Source organism: Vigna unguiculata, chromosome 5 (assembly GCF_004118075.2).
Source record: "Vigna unguiculata cultivar IT97K-499-35 chromosome 5, ASM411807v1, whole genome shotgun sequence".
Lineage (NCBI taxonomy): Eukaryota > Viridiplantae > Streptophyta > Magnoliopsida > Fabales > Fabaceae > Vigna > Vigna unguiculata.
In genome coordinates, this window is record NC_040283.1 from 15,152,570 (window position 1) to 15,169,614 (window position 17,045).

At 38.9% G+C, this 17,045-nt stretch overlaps 1 protein-coding gene across 4 annotated transcripts; it reads right to left on the minus strand.

Annotated features, from left to right (window-relative positions):
• Window positions 1–13,162: 13,162 nt before the first annotated feature.
• On the minus strand, window positions 13,163–16,580 carry LOC114184880 (G-type lectin S-receptor-like serine/threonine-protein kinase At1g11300). 4 transcript variants are annotated; one of them, XM_028072260.1, is made up of 7 exons: window positions 15,259–16,580; window positions 15,029–15,136; window positions 14,690–14,886; window positions 14,404–14,614; window positions 14,087–14,324; window positions 13,862–14,012; window positions 13,163–13,767 (listed from the first exon to the last, which is right to left on the minus strand). In XM_028072260.1, exons 1-7 carry the CDS (start codon window positions 16,544–16,546, stop codon window positions 13,459–13,461), a joined length of 2,502 nt encoding a protein of 833 aa, XP_027928061.1. In that variant the 5' UTR covers window positions 16,547–16,580; the 3' UTR covers window positions 13,163–13,458. The 4 variants fall into 4 exon arrangements, with proteins under 4 accessions (XP_027928061.1, XP_027928060.1, XP_027928059.1 ...); XM_028072259.1 differs by having other exon boundaries at window positions 14,690–14,889; XM_028072258.1 differs by having other exon boundaries at window positions 15,029–15,139; window positions 15,259–16,579.
• Between the last annotated feature and the right edge of the window lie 465 nt (window positions 16,581–17,045).

Sequence of the window (17,045 nt, forward strand, 5' to 3'; positions counted from 1 at the left end):
AAGATTAATTTTAAGGCAATCGTTAGTGAGAATTTTCTACTTCATTCTTGACTGTGACTTCTCATAAAAATCAACACGGTTTGGTGTTGTGCTACTTTTCTTCGGCACTACTTAATCTATACTTTTGTACGTGTTTTTATTTGTTTCACATAATATTATTTAAAACTGTAATTTTTTTTTTTTGGCATTTCTGTGAAGGGGTCAATTAGCACTTTGTAATTAGTTCTCTTAAGTTGTTTTTGTGACACTTGCGTGGTCCAGTTTTCTAACTTGTCTTGAAACAAATTGTCCCACATTGATTAGATTGTGGTCAATGAGATATTAAAAAAAGAAGGATAGTCTTCGTAGCAAACTTTTGGTATTCTAGTATAGGGACAGTTGTTTAGAAAATAGGGCTATAATCATAATAGGAGTTTTAAATGGTTAAAGAAATGACTTTTTTGTTTTTTGTAATTGTTGAAAATGTGATGGTAATGTTAATGGTTGTAATGAATATGATTTAAATATTCTACAGTAAACAGTAAACCTTATTATACATTTTTTGTCCTTAAGGTTAAGGTGTCTCATATGTCATATAATGTCAAATTTCATAAATATTAATATTAAATGAAAATCTTCCTTATGAAGTTAATACATTTTATTCACAATATTAATGTTAAATGAAAATCTTTCTTATGAAGTTAACACATTTTATTCACTCTATTCATTATTAAAATTAAAATAATGTTATATCCCAGCATTTAACAAATTATATTTAACATGTAAAATACAAAATTCTTATGAAGTTAACACATTTTATTCACTCTGTTCAACATTGAAATTAAAATCATATTATATTAGCATAATTAAAAAATATAGACAAAAATATTAAATTATATTCAAGTACTTAACAAATAATATTTAACATGTAAAATATAAAATTCTTAAAAGTAGATTGCCTAACTAAATATGACACATTCAATTAAGAAGAGATTTGCCATTTCTTTATTTAGATGTATACGCGCAAAAACACTTCTTGATAATTTGATATATTTTTTTAAAAAAGTTGCTAATTTTTCTTTCACATTAATGACTTTTTTTTTTTTTTTAAATTAAGGTTCATCAAATCAAAATTTAAGAAACTGCACGCTTAATTTAGAATAACTAATAACATTAGAGGTTGAAAATAAGAAGCCATTAGAAATAGATATTGTAAGGCCAGGTTTTTCTCATACCTTAATTTTTAAGGACTGCCCCAATCTAATGGGCCCAAGGATTGGCCCAAAACGAATTCAGACCCTAAGTCTGTCCTAATCCTAACTCTCTTTTTCACTTTCAGAAAATTGTCTCTTGTCCTAAGAACTGCAGCCGTCTCTCTATCTCTGTTAGGGTTTGGTACCACCATGGGCACGCAAGTTCGAACCAGTTCTTTTCTTCTCTACGTAACTGCTTCCTCATCCGTGCTTGCATTTTCTGTTACTGTTACTTTGGGTAACTTATATCCCCGCTGTTTCTTAATTTTTCTAGCTCCTTAAGTCGTTCTTTGAGCTGCCGTGTCCCGTTGTTTAGAGTCAAGGTCCTGTGGTAGCCATTTCCAGGTAAGGGAAGCTATGGCTTACTCATGTATTTCGTTTTTCCCTATTGTTTAGCTGTTGTTTTAAGATTCTATGGTTGGTGTGATGTTATGAATGCTTGGAACGTTTTAGCATGTTGGTTTGGATTGATATGTATGGCTGTTAAAAGGAAACAGTGGCGAGATCTGATAATCTCGCCCAAGCGAGCCTGTCTCGCCTAGGCGAGATGGGCAGAGACTCACCCAGATTCCTTTCACGCGAGGGGTCGCTCAAGCGACCATCTCAGTTTTGAGCGAGCGAGCGTCTCGCTCAGGCGAGGAGAGACTCGCCTAAGCGAGAATGCACGAAGGCCACTATTTCTGTGTGTCGAGCTCTCGCCTAGGCGAAGGGAGCTTGCCTGAGCGAGAGACCCTCTCGCTTGAGCGAGACCCTTCAACTTGGGCAAAGAGCTGGGCGAGAGTGCGTTATGGTTTAGCGTTCTCCATGTTCTGGATGTTTGGCTTGTATTTGATTTGATTATTATATAATGGCATGAGGGGAATGAATATGCATGAGTGGGAGGGTGTATGAGTTGTGAATGATGAACTTGAATAAATCTTGGCATGTAATAATCATGGAATGGTTGGTTATGAAAGTGGCATGGTAATGAGATGAGTTGAGATTCGGTATTCATGGATGGAGTATGATGAGTTGGTATGAGTTTGGTCTGAAACATGAAAGGGAATGGTAATAAAGGTTGACATAATATATGTACATGCATGATAAATCTTTCTTGATTGTTTGGGTATCATTGGTCCGTGTCAGTGTGTAATTCCTTGGAATCTCTAGGTGAGATTTCAGGGTCGTGCTTCAGTGGTCGGGACGTAATTTCATGACCCCTGTTAGTGAGTGTTCATGGTGGTGCCACATTCGTATAATTTGGTAAGGATTCAAGGTAAGGTTGCATCCTAACACTCTAAGGGGTCAGTTAGTCTCACTTAGAGTGGACTGACTCTTGCGGTGAGAGTAGCAGAAGGCCTGAAACTCATTCAGGGCTAACCTTGTGTGTGGGTGATTGGAAACATTGTAACAACTTGTAACACATAGCTCGGGGGTGAGCAGCTCGGGGGTGAACAGAGATATCCACCACAAGTGTAAGGATCCGTTGAATCCGACCAAATTATACATATCTGGATGAGTCGAGTCGAGTCTTAGTGTATTGATTTGAAAGTCATAACATGATTGGGTGTTGTATGTATATTTGACTGCGAAAGTGTATCTGATTGCATGATGAAACCATTTTGGGCTCTAGCTTACCCTACTGTTTGTTGTTGTATGTTCTGTGATGTGAGTAGAGGTGAGAACTCCCCGTAATCATCAAGGTGATAGAGGTTCTGCTGCATAGTCTGCTTGGACTGGATCTAAATCTTTTTGGGCTATAGCCCATGTACTAGTTTGTCTTTTAAATTCCTTTTTGATTACCGTTGAATGTTGTAACTGGTTTAGTTTTGGCATCGTGGTGTGCCTTGGATATTTGTAAGGAGTTATGTTTTAAACTCCAGGACTGCGCCGCTATACTATCTGTGTGTGACGCTTCCTTTAATTATGTTTATTGATTAAATGGGATGTTACATTTATGGTATCAGAGCGGTCATTCCTTAGGTCTGTGTACTTGGATGTCCACTTAGCTTTCTCTGTGTCTTTCTAGGTGTTCTTAGTTAATTCCTATCTTATCAAGACTAACCAAGTGATTTCGTGTGTGCTAGTGAACTATGGCACCTCCTCGTAGGACTCAGCAATCCTCCCAGGGCGAGGTACCTGATATCGCCAGAGGTATAGAGGCGATGGTAGCTGCTATGACGCAGCAAAGCACAACGATGATGCATCAACATGAGGCATCTATGCAGCGACAGGCAGCGTCGCTCAAGCAGCAACAATTGGTGATGCAGTAGATGGAGGCTGCAAGGTGGCTGCTGAGGACGCCCACCGACAGCATATGGAAGCCCTCCGTCAGCTGGAGGAGAACAGGGTAGCTGCCCCTATTTTTGTTCTTGAGCCACGACCTACAGTCAGAGAGTGGAGCCTGGAGGACTTTCTGAAACACCACTCGGTGAAGTTTGATGCGAAGACTAGCCCTGATGCCGCAAACCAATGGCTGAAGGATCTAGAGCGCTTCTTTGATGCGAAGATATGCCCTACGAAGAACAGGTTAGCGATCTTAGTGTATATGCTCACAGAAGAGACAGAACATTGGTGGATCAGCATGAAATCCATCATGGAGGAGCCGGGGGAGCCAGTGTCGTGGGAGGCATTCCGGGGTAAATTCCTCTCCAAGTATTTCCTTGACAGTGTGAGGTATGCTAAGGAAGTGGAGTTCCTCCAGCTCACGCAGGGAGGGAAGTCAGTAGCTGACTATGTTGAGAAATTCAAGCACCTCAGCTGCTTCTACACTCTACCGCTCGACGAAGAATGGAGATGCCGCAAGTTCGAGAATGGCCTCTGCGGTGACATCCACTTGATGGTGGCTCCCTTGTCCATCAAGGACTTTGTTATGGAGAAGGCCAGAGTGATGGAAAAGATGAAACGTGAGGTAGAAGGTCAGCGACCACAACAACCACAGCAACCGCAAAGGATCGGTGGACCATCTGGATCCAAGCCGAGGCATGGAGAGTGGAGGAGACCGTATGATAGACCCCACTATCAGTCCCAGGGGTCTAGGAGTTTTCCTCCCCAACAAGGCCGAGTACAATGTTATATATGTGGAGGCCCTCATCTGAGAAGCGCTTGTCCGCGCATGGAGGCCTATCGTCGGTGCAACAACTATGGCAAGGAAGTCCACTTTGGGAAAGACTGTCCCACCCTTGTTAGAGCAGCGACACAACCTCCAGTTCAGACTCCTGCACAGAACCAGCAGAGGAACAAAGGCAATATGCCTCAAGCGAAGAGCAGAGTCTATGCTATGACAAGAGCAGAGGCTGCAGGCTCAGGTAATCTTGTTATGGGTCGATGCACGATTGCTGGTGAATCTTTGTGTGTGCTGTATGATTCTGGAGCGACACATTCTTTTGTGTCAGATGCATGTATGGATTGGTTGGGTTTGCTGGTGTGCGAGCTGCAGTGTGAGCTTGCGGTGTCTACTTCGACGTCGGATTTGGTCAGGACGTCGTCCTTGTGTGCTAGGTGTCCGGTGGAGGTAGAGGGACGCATGTACAAAGTGAACCTAATCTGCCAGCCTCTATTGAAGGTAATCTTAGGGATGGATTGACTATCTGCCAATCACATTCTTATAGATTGCTGAGAGAAGTTGTTATTCCCCAACTCGGTGGAACCTGAGTTGTTATTATCTCACAGAGTTATGAAGGAGCTATAAGGCGGTGCACAATGCTTCATGATCTTCACACATCTGGAGGTGAAGAAGGGAGAGGTGATGACAGTGATACCGGTTGTATAGGAATTTGAAGATGTGTTCCCAGAAGAAGTACCAGGGTTGCCTCCCAGTAGAGAGGTAGAATTTTCTACCGACGTAGTACCAGGAACCGGTCCAGTGTCAATGGTCCCATACCGCATGGCTTCAGTGGAGTTAGTAGAACTCAAGAAATAGATAAAGGAGTTGCTGGGGAAGCAATTTATCCAACCCAGCACTTCACTTGGTGTGCGCCAATGTTGTTGGTAAAGAAGAAGGATGGAAGCTCACGACTGTGTGTGGACTACAGACAATTGAATAAGATGACAATCAAGAACAAGTATCCCCTCCCAAGAATTGACGATTTGATGGATCAGTTGCATGGGTCGTCATTGTTCTCAAAGATCAATCTGAGGTTAGGATACCATCAGATTTTGGTAAAGGCTGATGATGTGTAGAAGACGGCCTTCAGGTCCCGGTATGGACAGTACGAGTATGTGGTTATGGCCTTCAGTTTGACCAATGCTCCGGTAGTGTTTATGGACTACATGAACCAGATCTTCAAACCGTTCCTAGATAAGTTTGTCGTGGTCTTCATTGATGACATCCTTATCTGTTCTAGAACTCAGGAGGAGCATGTCGAGCACCTGAGACTAGTGCTTGGTGTCTTGAGAGAGAAACAATTGTAGGCCAAACTGTCCAAGTTCGAGTTCTGGATGGATGAAGTACAATTCTTGGGCCATGTGATATCAGCATAGGGCATTGTAGTGGATCCAACAAAGGTTGAGGCAGTGGTAAAGTGGGAGAGTCCTAAGTCAGCAACCGAGATCAGGAGTTTCGTGGGATTAGCTGGCTACTATAAGAGATTCATAGAGGGATTCTCCAAGATAGTGGCGCCTCTAACACAACTCACACGGAAGGACCAACCTTTCACCTGGAGAAATAAGTGTAAGGAGAGCTTCCAAGAGCTGAAGAGAAGGTTGACGAGTGCTCCCATTTTGATCATCCCAGATGTTGGGAAACCTTTTGAGGTGTATTGTGATGCCTCCCATCTTGGACTTGGTTGCATGTTGATGCAGGAAAAGAAAGCAGTGGCCTATGCTTTGAGGCAACTTAAGGTGCATGAGAGAAACTATCCCACTCATAACATAGAGTTGGCGGTCGTAGTGTTTGCCTTGAAGATCTAGAGGCACTATCTTTATGGTGTTCAGTTTCGCGTGTTCAGCGATCACAAGAGTCTCAAGTACTTATTTGATGAGAAGGAGTTAAACATGATTCAGAAGAGGTGGATGGAATTCTTGAAGGATTATGATTTCGAGCTCTTGTACCATCCATGGAAGGTGAACGCAGTGGCAGATGCTCTGAGTAGGAAGGCTGTACACACTACTCACCTTATGATTAAAGATGTGGAGTTATTGGAGCAATTCAGGGATATGAAGCTACAGGTGGAACTGGGATCCGAGTTCATTAGGTGTAGTACCCTGACTATATCTAGTGACTTCTTGGACTCAATCAGAGAGAGGCAACTGTTGGATGCCAGTTTGGGTGAGAGAACAGCTTGGGTGAGATGAAGCGAGGGAATTTGTTTTGGGTAATAATGGTATACTGCAGTTCCAGGGCAGAGTTTGTGTGCCCGACGATGTTGAAATGAAGAAGTTGATCCTTGAGGAAGGACACAAAAGTCGTCTTAGCTTGCATCCCGACATGACTAAGATGTATCAGAACCTCAAGGAGACTTTTTGGTGGTAGAGGATGAAGAAAGATGTGGCCCAGTTTGTATCAGCTTGTCTGACCTGTCAGAAGGCTAATGTCGAGCATCAGAGACTCGGTGGGATCCTACAACCCTTGGAAATACCAGTGTGGAAATGTGATAGCATCTCCATGGATTTTGTGACCCATTTGCCACGAACCTTTAGGGGGCATGACACCATCTGGGTTATTATGGATAGATTGACCAAGAGGGCTCATTTCCTGTCAATGAACTTGAGAATGTCAATGGCCAAGTTGGCCCAATTGTACATTAAGGAGATAGTAAGGCTGCATGGAGTACCTTCAAGCATAGTTTTTGATAGAGACCCACGGTTTATATCATGGTTTTGGCAAACCTTACAGGATGCTTTGGGAAGTAAGTTGACTATGAGCTCAGCCTACCATCCCCAGACCGATGGTTAGTCTGAGAGGACGATTCAGTCACTTGAGGATTTGTTGTGGACGTGCATATTCGATCACCTGAGGGCTTGGGATGAAGTGCTGCCTCTGATAGAGTTAACTTACGACAACTTTCATGCGAGTATTGGCATGACGCCATATGAGGCTCTATACAACAGGAAGTGTAGAACTCCCCTATGTTGGTATCAGGATAGGGAAGCAGTTCTTGTCGGGCCAGAGTTGTTGGAGCAGACTACTGAGAAGGTAAGGATGGTGAGGGACAAAATGCAGACTTCTCAAAGTAGGCAGAAGACCTATGTGGATCGTAGAAGGAGACCCTTGGAGTTCACGACAGGAGATCACATATTCTTGAGAATGACCCGAACCACTGGTGTGGGAAGGGCTCTACACTCAAAGAAGCTTTCTCCTAAGTTCCTTGGTCTCTATCAGATTTCGAGGAGGATTGGGTCGGTGGCGTATGAGATTGCCTTGCCCTCTCAGTTGGCCAATCTTCATCTGGAGTTCCATGTATCACAGCTGAGGAAGTACGTGTTTGATCCGGCTCATGTATTGGAGGCTGAGGATATACAGATTAGAGAGGACCTCACCCTGGAAGTACCACCCATTGCCTTAGAGGAGAGTCGGGTTGAGGAGATCACATATTCTTGAGAATGACCCGAACCACCGGTGTGGGAAGGGCTCTACACTCAAAGAAGCTTTCTCCTAAGTTCCTTGGTCCCTATCAGATTTCGAGGAGGATTGGGTCGGTGGCGTATGAGATTGCCTTGCCCTCTCAGTTGGCCAATCTTCATCTGGAGTTCCATGTATCACAGCTGAGGAAGTACGTGTTTGATCCGGCTCATGTATTGGAGGCTGAGGATATACAGATTAGAGAGGACCTCACCCTGGAAGTACCACCCATTGCCTTAGAGGAGAGTCGGGTTGAGGAGATCACATATTCTTGAGAATGACCCGAACCACCGGTGTGGGAAGGGCTCTACACTCAAAGAAGCTTTCTCCTAAGTTCCTTGGTCCCTATCAGATTTCGAGGAGGATTGGGTCGGTGGCGTATGAGATTGCCTTGCCCTCTCAGTTGGCCAATCTTCATCTGGAGTTCCATGTATCACAGTTGAGGAAGTACGTGTTTGATCCGGCTCATGTATTGGAGGCTGAGGATACACAGATTAGAGAGGACCTCACCCTAGAAGTACCACCCATTGCCTTAGAGGAGAGTCGGGTTGAGGAGCGTAGGGGAAAGCCGGTCAGTCTTGTCAAAGTCATCTAGGATCAGAGAATCAGCGACTCTACTTGGGAGTTGGAGGAGGATATGAGGAGATCACAACCACATCTTTTTGCTTGACAAGTTTCCATTTTCGAGGTCAAAAATTTTTCTTGTTGGGGAGAATGTAAGGCCCAATTTTTCTGCTTCCTTAATTTTTAAGGGCTGCCCTAATCTAATAGGCCCAAGGGTTGGCCCAAAACGAATTCAGACCCTAAGTCTACCCTAACCCTAACTCTCTTTCTCACTTTCAGAAAATTGTCCCTTGTCCTAAGAGCTGCAACCGTCTCTCTATCTCTGCTAGGGTTTGGTACCACCTTGGGCACGCAAGTTCGAACAAGTTCTTTTCTTCTCTATGTAAGTGCTTCCTCATTCGTGCTTGCATTTTCTGGTACTGTTACTTTGGGTAACTTATATCCCCGTTGTTTCTTAATTTTTCCAGTTCCTTAAGTCGTTCCTTGAGCTGCCGTGTCCCGCTGTTTAGAGTCAAGGTCCTGTGCTAGCCATTTCCAAGTAAGGGAAGTTATGGCTTACTCATGAATTTCATTTTTCTCTGTTGTTCAACTGTTGTTTTAAGATTCTATGGTTGGTGTGATGTTATGAATGCTTGGAACATTTTAGCATGTTGGTTTGGATTGGTATGTATGGTTGTTAAAGGGAAATAGTGGCGAGATCTCATAATCTCGCCCAAGCGAGCCTGTCTCGCTTAGGCGAGATGGGCAGAGACTCGCCCAGACCCTTTTCACGCGAGGGGTCGCTCAGGCGACCATCTCAGTTTTGAGCGAGCGAGCGTCTCGCTTAGGCGAGGAGAGACTCGCCTAAGCAAGAATGTGCGAAGGCCACTATTTCTGTGTGTCAAGCTCTCGCCTAGGCGAAGGGAGCTTGCCTGAGTGAGAGACCCTCTCGCTTGAGCTGGGCGAGAGTGCATTATGGTTTAGCGTTCTCCCTGTTCTGGATGTTTAGCTTGTATTTGATTTGATTATTATATAATGGCATGAGGGAAATGAATATGCATGAGTGGGAGGGTGTATGAGTTGTGAATGATGAACTTGAATAAATCTTGGCATGTAATAATCATGGAATGGTTGGTTATGAAAGTGGCATGGTAATGAGATGAGTTGAGATTCGGTATTCATGGATGGAGTATGATGAGTTGGTATGGGTTTGGTCTGAAACATGAAAGGGAATGGTAATAAAGGTTGACATAATATATGTACATGCAAGATAAATCTTTCTTGATTGTTTGGGTATGATTGGTCCGTGTCAGTGCGTAATTCCTTGGAATCTTTAGGTGAGATTTCAGGGTCGTGCTTTAGTGGTCGGGACGTAATTTCATGACCCGTGTTAGTGGGTGTTCATGGTGGTGCCCCATTCATATAATTTGGTAAGGATTCCAGGTAAGGCTGCATCCTGACACTCTGAGGGGTCAGTTAGTCTCACTTAGAGCGGACTGACTCTTGTGGTGAGCGTAGTAGGAGGCCTGAAACTCATTAAGGGCTAACCTTGTTGTGGGGGATTGGAAACATTGTAACAACTTGTAACACATAGCTCGAGGGTGAGCAGCTCGGGGGTGAGCAGAGATATCCACCACAAGTGCAAGCATCCGCTGAATCCGACCAGATTATACATATCCGGATGAGTCGAGTCGAGTCTTAGTGTATTGATTTGAAAGTCATAACATGATTGGGTGTTGTATGTATATTTGACTGCGAAAATGTATCTGATTGCATGATGAAACCATTTTGGGCTCTAACTTACCCTACTGTTTGTTGTTGTATGTTCTGTGGTGTGGTCTTTTCTTTTGCTATGATCATTAACTTGTTGGAGGTTCCGCTGCATAGTCTGCTTGGACTGGATCTAAATCTTTTTGGGCTTTCTTTCTGGGCTATGGCCCATGTACTAGTTTGTCTTTTAAATTCCTTTTTGATTACTATTGAATGTTGTAACTGATTTAGTTTTGGCATCATGGTGTGCCTTGGATATTTGTAAGGAGTTATGTTTTAAACTCCAGGATTGCGCTGCTATACTATCTGTGTGTGACGCTTCCTTTAATTATGTTTATTGATTAAATGAGACGTTACATATACCACATCAAAGTTAATTAAATAATAATATATAACAACAGTAGAGATACTATTTAGAAAAATGCCAAATAAATATCGACCTAATTAAACCACTTCAATAGAAATATTATTTCCAGTTCTCTATTCTCAGGATTGCATGCAGAGGAGAAAGTTTCCTTCAAATGTTTGGAATGCAATTAATAACAAATTGAAGAAAATCAAAGGAACTTATTTTCATCCTTACACTAGGCTTTGCCAAATCATAAAGAATATTTAACTACCACAATGTGATCTTGCAAAAGAAGGGTTTAAGGGTTTGGAAAGCCTAAAATAATTTGAAGAATGAGACCTTTTATTTTAAATTTATTTTTTGAATTTTTTTTACGTAAAATTATTTATTAAATTTTTGAAATTAATTTCATTTAATATTTGTTTAATAGATAATAAGGTTAATCCGTTTAATCTTTTTATATATTTTTAATCGTTCATTTGTTCATAGTTTTTTTGTGATGCAATAAAGTCTCAACTTTTATCTTCTTTTGAATTTTGTAACCGTCTAATTCAAAATTTATAATTTACACACACACACACACACATATATATATATATATATATATATATATATATATTACGTGAAATGAAAAACTATAATATATAAAACACTACTAAAAATAAGTATATAAAAAGAATGAGTTAAAATAATAAAACCTGGTTCTAGTTGTTAATAAAGTGAACTCGATTATAGATTTAGTATCTTGAAATTTCAAGTCTCTTTTCCGTATCTCAATTTTGTCATAAACATGCAAAGTTTATTTTAAGATTAATCATTTATAAAAAAAAAAAACTATTAAAAAATGCTATTGTTGTTCTTAGCTAGAACCCTAAACCCTACCTAATCCCTAAACAAAATTAGGCAAAAGAAATACATTTTATTCCTAATACAAATTCAATAAATAGAATAAAATCAACATCAACCCAAATAGGAGAAAAAACACATAATAACAAAAAGTGAGAATAAAAAAATTGGCAATATGTGATTCAAGGAGTGGAATATGTTAAAACCCTCAAAAGAAGAACTCTAAAAGAAAAGAAAACAATGAGTGAAGTGAAATCAGTACATGAGAAGTGAGAAAGAGATAAAAGAAGAAAATAAAATCAAGACTGAAGTCACAAAAAGCTAAAAGAAGAAAATATAATCAAAATTGAAGTCACATAGAGATAAAAGAATAAAATAGATCAAAATTGAAGTTACATAAAGATAAAAGAAAAAAATAGAATCAAAATTAAAGTCACATAGACTTAGAAGAAGAAAATAAAATCAAAATTGAAGCCATACATAGATAATCAAAATTAATTATAAGAGAATAAAAATAACTAACCATTTCATTTTTTCTAAACAAAATTATAACTTACTGAAAGAAAATTTTAACTCGTTAAATATTATTTTTAATACCAATAAAAATTAGTAGACATTATTAATAATATAAATAAATTTTATTCTCAAAAATAAACTTATAATTAATTTAATAAAGATATATTAGTATCAATTTTTTTAGACCTTTTTTTATCATAAACATAATTTTATAATTAATTTAATAAGATATATTAGTACTAAAAATTTTTTTTTGAGAATTTTTTCTTAATCATAATTTTATAATTAAATTAATAGAAGAATATTAATACTAAAAGAAAAAATTTTGAAACCTTTTTATTTTTCGGAGGCCTAAATTTTATCGGTTTTATCCTTGAGTTGGCCGTGAAAAATGGGACAACAATGTACATTCTCGAGAGAGTGGAGAAGCATGTAAGAAAGAAGAATCAATACCATTATCTTAAAATTTTGAATTCAAAATTATGTGGATATCTTGAATTCTTATCACATTTATATCATTTCTCTTTGATAAATTCTCCATCAAAAACTCATCACATTAATCCCAATACCTCGTCCCACCATTAATTTCGGACCTAAACTTAATATTACATGAAGCCAACATCTAAGTGGATCAGATAAGAAGCATATAATAATAAAAAAAAAGTAATTACTAATATAAAATATAAGTATTAACCAGTTGTAACCAACATCTAAGTAGATAAGTTAAAAGGATCCATTGGTGGACTTTGAGGTAATTATTAAGAAGTATATAAGATAAGGTAGGTTAAGAGATCTACGTCCATTAGAAATAATATTATTTTTCAAGTGTAAAAGTATATAAGAAGAAGGTAGGTTAATGATCTGAAATCCATTCGAAATAATATCAATTTTCAAGTGTATAAGTATATTATTTTTTAATATAAAATAAAGAGTCGTTCATAATCTATATCAATTCAGATTTGGAGTTATCTTGTCATTGTTCTATTGTAAATTGTTTTGGATTAAGATAAACACTTAAGTTGTATATGGAGATTTTGTTTTGGGAAACCGTTTTAAATCTCTCATGAACTGCTTATAACAAAATCTGATCATTTTTTCAGTCCAACACAGGAGGAACAACGGTTTCATCGTTCCCAACCCACTCTCAAAGTTCTCCAAAGCTTATGATATGACAACTGAACATGTTCTCTAGCATGTCTCGATAAAACACACTAAAAAAACTGAACATATCAAACTGCAAAAACCAAGTAACAGACTTTGACATAATTCAAAAGGATAACAATAGTAGTAGCATTCTTAGGCACAACAAAATTCAACATCAAAGGTTTCATGATGCCATTTGCCTCTATACTATATCATAGCTTATACGAAGCATGAAGCTGGGAATCTAATTTCATATATTGATGATGAAGGAATACATATGTAAACAAAGGTCTGATACATATAAGTTTAAAGAAACTGATGAACATTTGTACAATTGTGGTAATACATAAATTTTCTTCTCCTACACTTTTTTTAATTAGCAAAACTCTCTAAATAGCCCTAGCACCCTGGGACAAAAAAACTGGTATACCTAAAATATTACAATTTTCAACTCTGGTTTTAGTACTAACATAATCTCAAATTTTCCTCTGTACAACTTTCTGGGAGCTCTTGGTTTTCTATCTTCCATGTATGTCCGAAATACTGACAGAGTTGAGGGAGTTTAAGTCATTTCCTCTTACAGAGGAAAGTGAATTTAACATATTTTCCCTTAGGATGAATGCAGGTTTCCTTGGAGGAGGAAGATCCGCAATCTCACTGTTTAGCATAGAAATTACAGTAGCCATATTAGGCCTATCTGCTGCATATTCTTGGACACATAGAAGTCCTAAGTGTATGCACCTGTAAAAATATCTGTGAAGCTTAGGATCATATATTCCTGGATCTATTAGAGAGGGAATGTTGTCCTCTGTCCACTGTATCCAGGCCTGCAACGAAATTTAAAACATTTGAAAGTTTTATCAGAAGAAGGATACAGAACTCCTATGGTGGGTGAACTTCAAAAGAATTTTGCTGACTTACAAATCCTAGAAGGGTAAGATAATTTTCTTCGTCATAAAAGCTTGAATTGCGTCTTCCACTAACAATCTCAAGTAGCAAAACCCCAAAACTGAACACATCTGATTTTTCAGAGAACAGTCCTTGCATTGCATACTCAGGAGACATATAGCCACTGCATTGAAATGTACCACAATTAATGCAATTCTAAGTGTACGAATATAATCATGAAGAAAGAGGCGTGCTTACTATGTTCCCACGATTCTCTTAGTGTTTGCCTCATCCTCATTCCCACCAAAGATTCTAGCCATACCAAAGTCAGATATCTTTGGATTTAGCTCCACATCCAACAAGATATTACTTGCCTTCAAGTCCCTGTGGATGATTTTTAGCCTGGAGTCTCTGTGAAGATAAAGCATTCCTCGAGCAACTCCTTCTATTATGCTAAAGCGTTTTCTCCAATGAAGAACCTTATCTTTTGATGGATCTAAAGAATCAAATTGAAGAATTGTATGAATTTCTAACAATTGTTGATGGATGCTAGCTAAGGGTATCAAAGAACTAACCAAAGATATATTTGTCCAAACTGTTATTTGGCATGTACTCATAAATCAGCATTTTTTCCTCCCCTTCAATACAACAACCAAGAAGTCTCACAAGATTGCGGTGTTGAAGCTTGGAAATGACTACAACTTCATTCATGAACTCTTCTAAACCTTGTCCAGAGGCTCTAGAAAGTCTTTTAACTGCAATTTCCCTGCCATCGTTCAATTGCCCCTAATGCATAATAATGAGAAAAATGAAACAATTGACAATTTTTTCAGATATATGAGGAAGCCAAATGTTAAGTACCTTGTAGACCGGACCAAAACCACCCTCTCCTAGTTTGTTCGATGCGTGAAATTTGTTTGTGGCGGTTACCAGATTTTCAAATCTAATTGTTAAAAGCTCCTGGAGTTTGACTTGTGAGAGATCACCAAATGCATTGTCATTTATATATTCTTGAGGTGCTCCACCTCCATTAAACTGAAGGAATCTTTTGATGATCTCTACTGATTTATTACAGGGGCACAAATTAGCAACAACATACACAGATATAAGTTAGCAATGATCTAAAATTGTTAATCAAAACAGAAAAAAAAAATTGTGAACTCAATTGAGTAATTTAGACGCATAATGATGATAAATTACCGTGGCCAGTAGAAATCCTTTTCCACATGATGTATGCACAAATGAGAATTAAGGTAGTTCCTACTGTCCCTGTAACAATAATGATGATTGTCCTGTTTCTCTCTTTCTCTGCTGCATTTGGGAAAAATGAAAATCGGAAATTTAGTCCTGTCGCTGTAGAAAGGTTTTCAGATCAAGAAAGTTAATACAGATTATTGTGCAGATAACAGCTGGCATTATAGAATGTATACCAAGTTCTGTGTAGGCTACTCGAACATGTAGATCAAGTCCTTCGTTTGAGAATTGTGTTATGTCAATTAGATTCTCAGTCCAAGACATACAACCAATATCAGCATCATATGAGTATGCAATGCATGAACAATTTTCCAAACATCGGCTTCTGCACATGTCTGGTTGAAGTCTGAGGGATGACCCATCTGCAAAATCTGGAACTTTGACCATTTTCATTTCAAAAAATCCATCTTCTGTATGATCTGCACTTTTGTTTTGGTTGCTGTCTCTTTCACACTGCAGAGGTGTTCTCCTGAAACATCCACTAGTCCAGTTTTGTCGATTCCATTCCTCTTTGTTTCTTGGCTCAAACCCTTTCAAACAGCTGCATGTTGGTGAGCTTTCATAATTGCACACTGCAAAAGGTCCACATACACCATAAACATCACACTCAAAATGATGACTATTCCATGTGACTACCCATTCTTTCTTCTCTCCATTCCACCATCTTTCTTCACAATTTCCCGTTGCATTCAGAATATAGATTATGAAGCCAATCTCTTCTACTTCCTTGAAAAGGAATTCAACATTTCCTTCCCCGTCATCTCCAATATGTAACCCTTGAAGATAATACGTATTCATAAACGGGATCCCGGTAAAGGTCTTACCATTCCATGGACCACTGCGCCAGAATGGGCGAGTTTCTTTCCAGATGAACAATTCAGGTATACTAAGACGTTCAACACTTATAGAAAAGCTACCAGTGGATGGATCAGAAGGGCTTTTCCATGATGTTTGTTTTACTTTCTCACCAGTTGCTTTGTTAGTTGAAATCTTCATATTGGGTAACAATGCATTTGTAGGATGCTGGAAACTCTCCCATATAGTTCTTTCTGATGAGCTTTCCTGAAGCACAAGGTTCCCAGAATCCAAGAGTTTGGAAGTAGTGTTGGATCCAACGTTGGACACATTTGTTGACCAAATTACTTGATTCTGACCATTCAACACCACAAGATTGCCATCTTCAGATATGGTAACAACTCCAGAAGAATCATTCAATGGCTGGTTTCTGTTAGCCACCCATATGACAGTGAATTTGGGTTGCCACCAAATTCCCACATAACGTTTTGTGGAATTATGAGGGGTGAAGAACCCCAAGGTGTAGTTGCCACCAGTGGATGTTATAGTTTCATTGTCCTTGATGAACTGAGATGATGTGATGGTGTATGTGGCAATAACAACATCTGAAAAAAGAAAACATGTTATGATCAAAACGAAGAACAAATTCTTGCAGTTGCTGTAATCCATTACAGATAGTGATTATTTCTTGTCGATAAGGTGAATTTTAAGGCATTTGTAATTGACCTTTTTCTACTTCATTTCTTGATTGTGACTTCTCCTCATAAAAATCAACACGGTTGGTGTTGTGCTACTTTTTTGAGCACTTCTTAATCTACAGTCTTGTAAGTGTTTTTATTTCTTTCGCACATTATCATTTAAAGTTATCATATTTTTTATGCATTTCTGGGAAGGTGTCAAATAGCACTTCGTAATTATTTATATTAAGTTTTTTCTCTGGCACTTGCGTGGGCCAGCTTTCTAATTTGTCTTCAAACGAATTGTCCCACATCGATTGGATTACGGTCAACAATGACAGATTAAAAAAAAAAAAAAGATAGTCTTCATAGCAAACTTTTTGTATTCTACTATAGTGACAGTTGGGAAAATAAAAAAGAGAGGCTATAATCGTAATAGGAGGCTTAAATGGTTAAGGAAATGACTTTTTTTTTCCTAATAGTTGAAAATG

Excerpts from the sequence above, each read along its gene's own strand:
- LOC114184880 (XM_028072257.1), bottom strand. The coding sequence starts at position 16,546 with ATGGATTACAGCAACTGCAAGAATTTGTTCTTCGTTTTGATCATAACA. Across the intron at positions 15,140-15,258 it reads AGTAGCCTACACAGAACTTG|CAGAGAAAGAGAGAAACAGG; the intron begins GTATACATTCTA and ends TCCCAAATGCAG. Across the intron at positions 14,325-14,403 it reads TTTGGACAAATATATCTTTG|ATCCATCAAAAGATAAGGTT; the intron begins GTTAGTTCTTTG and ends TTGATTCTTTAG.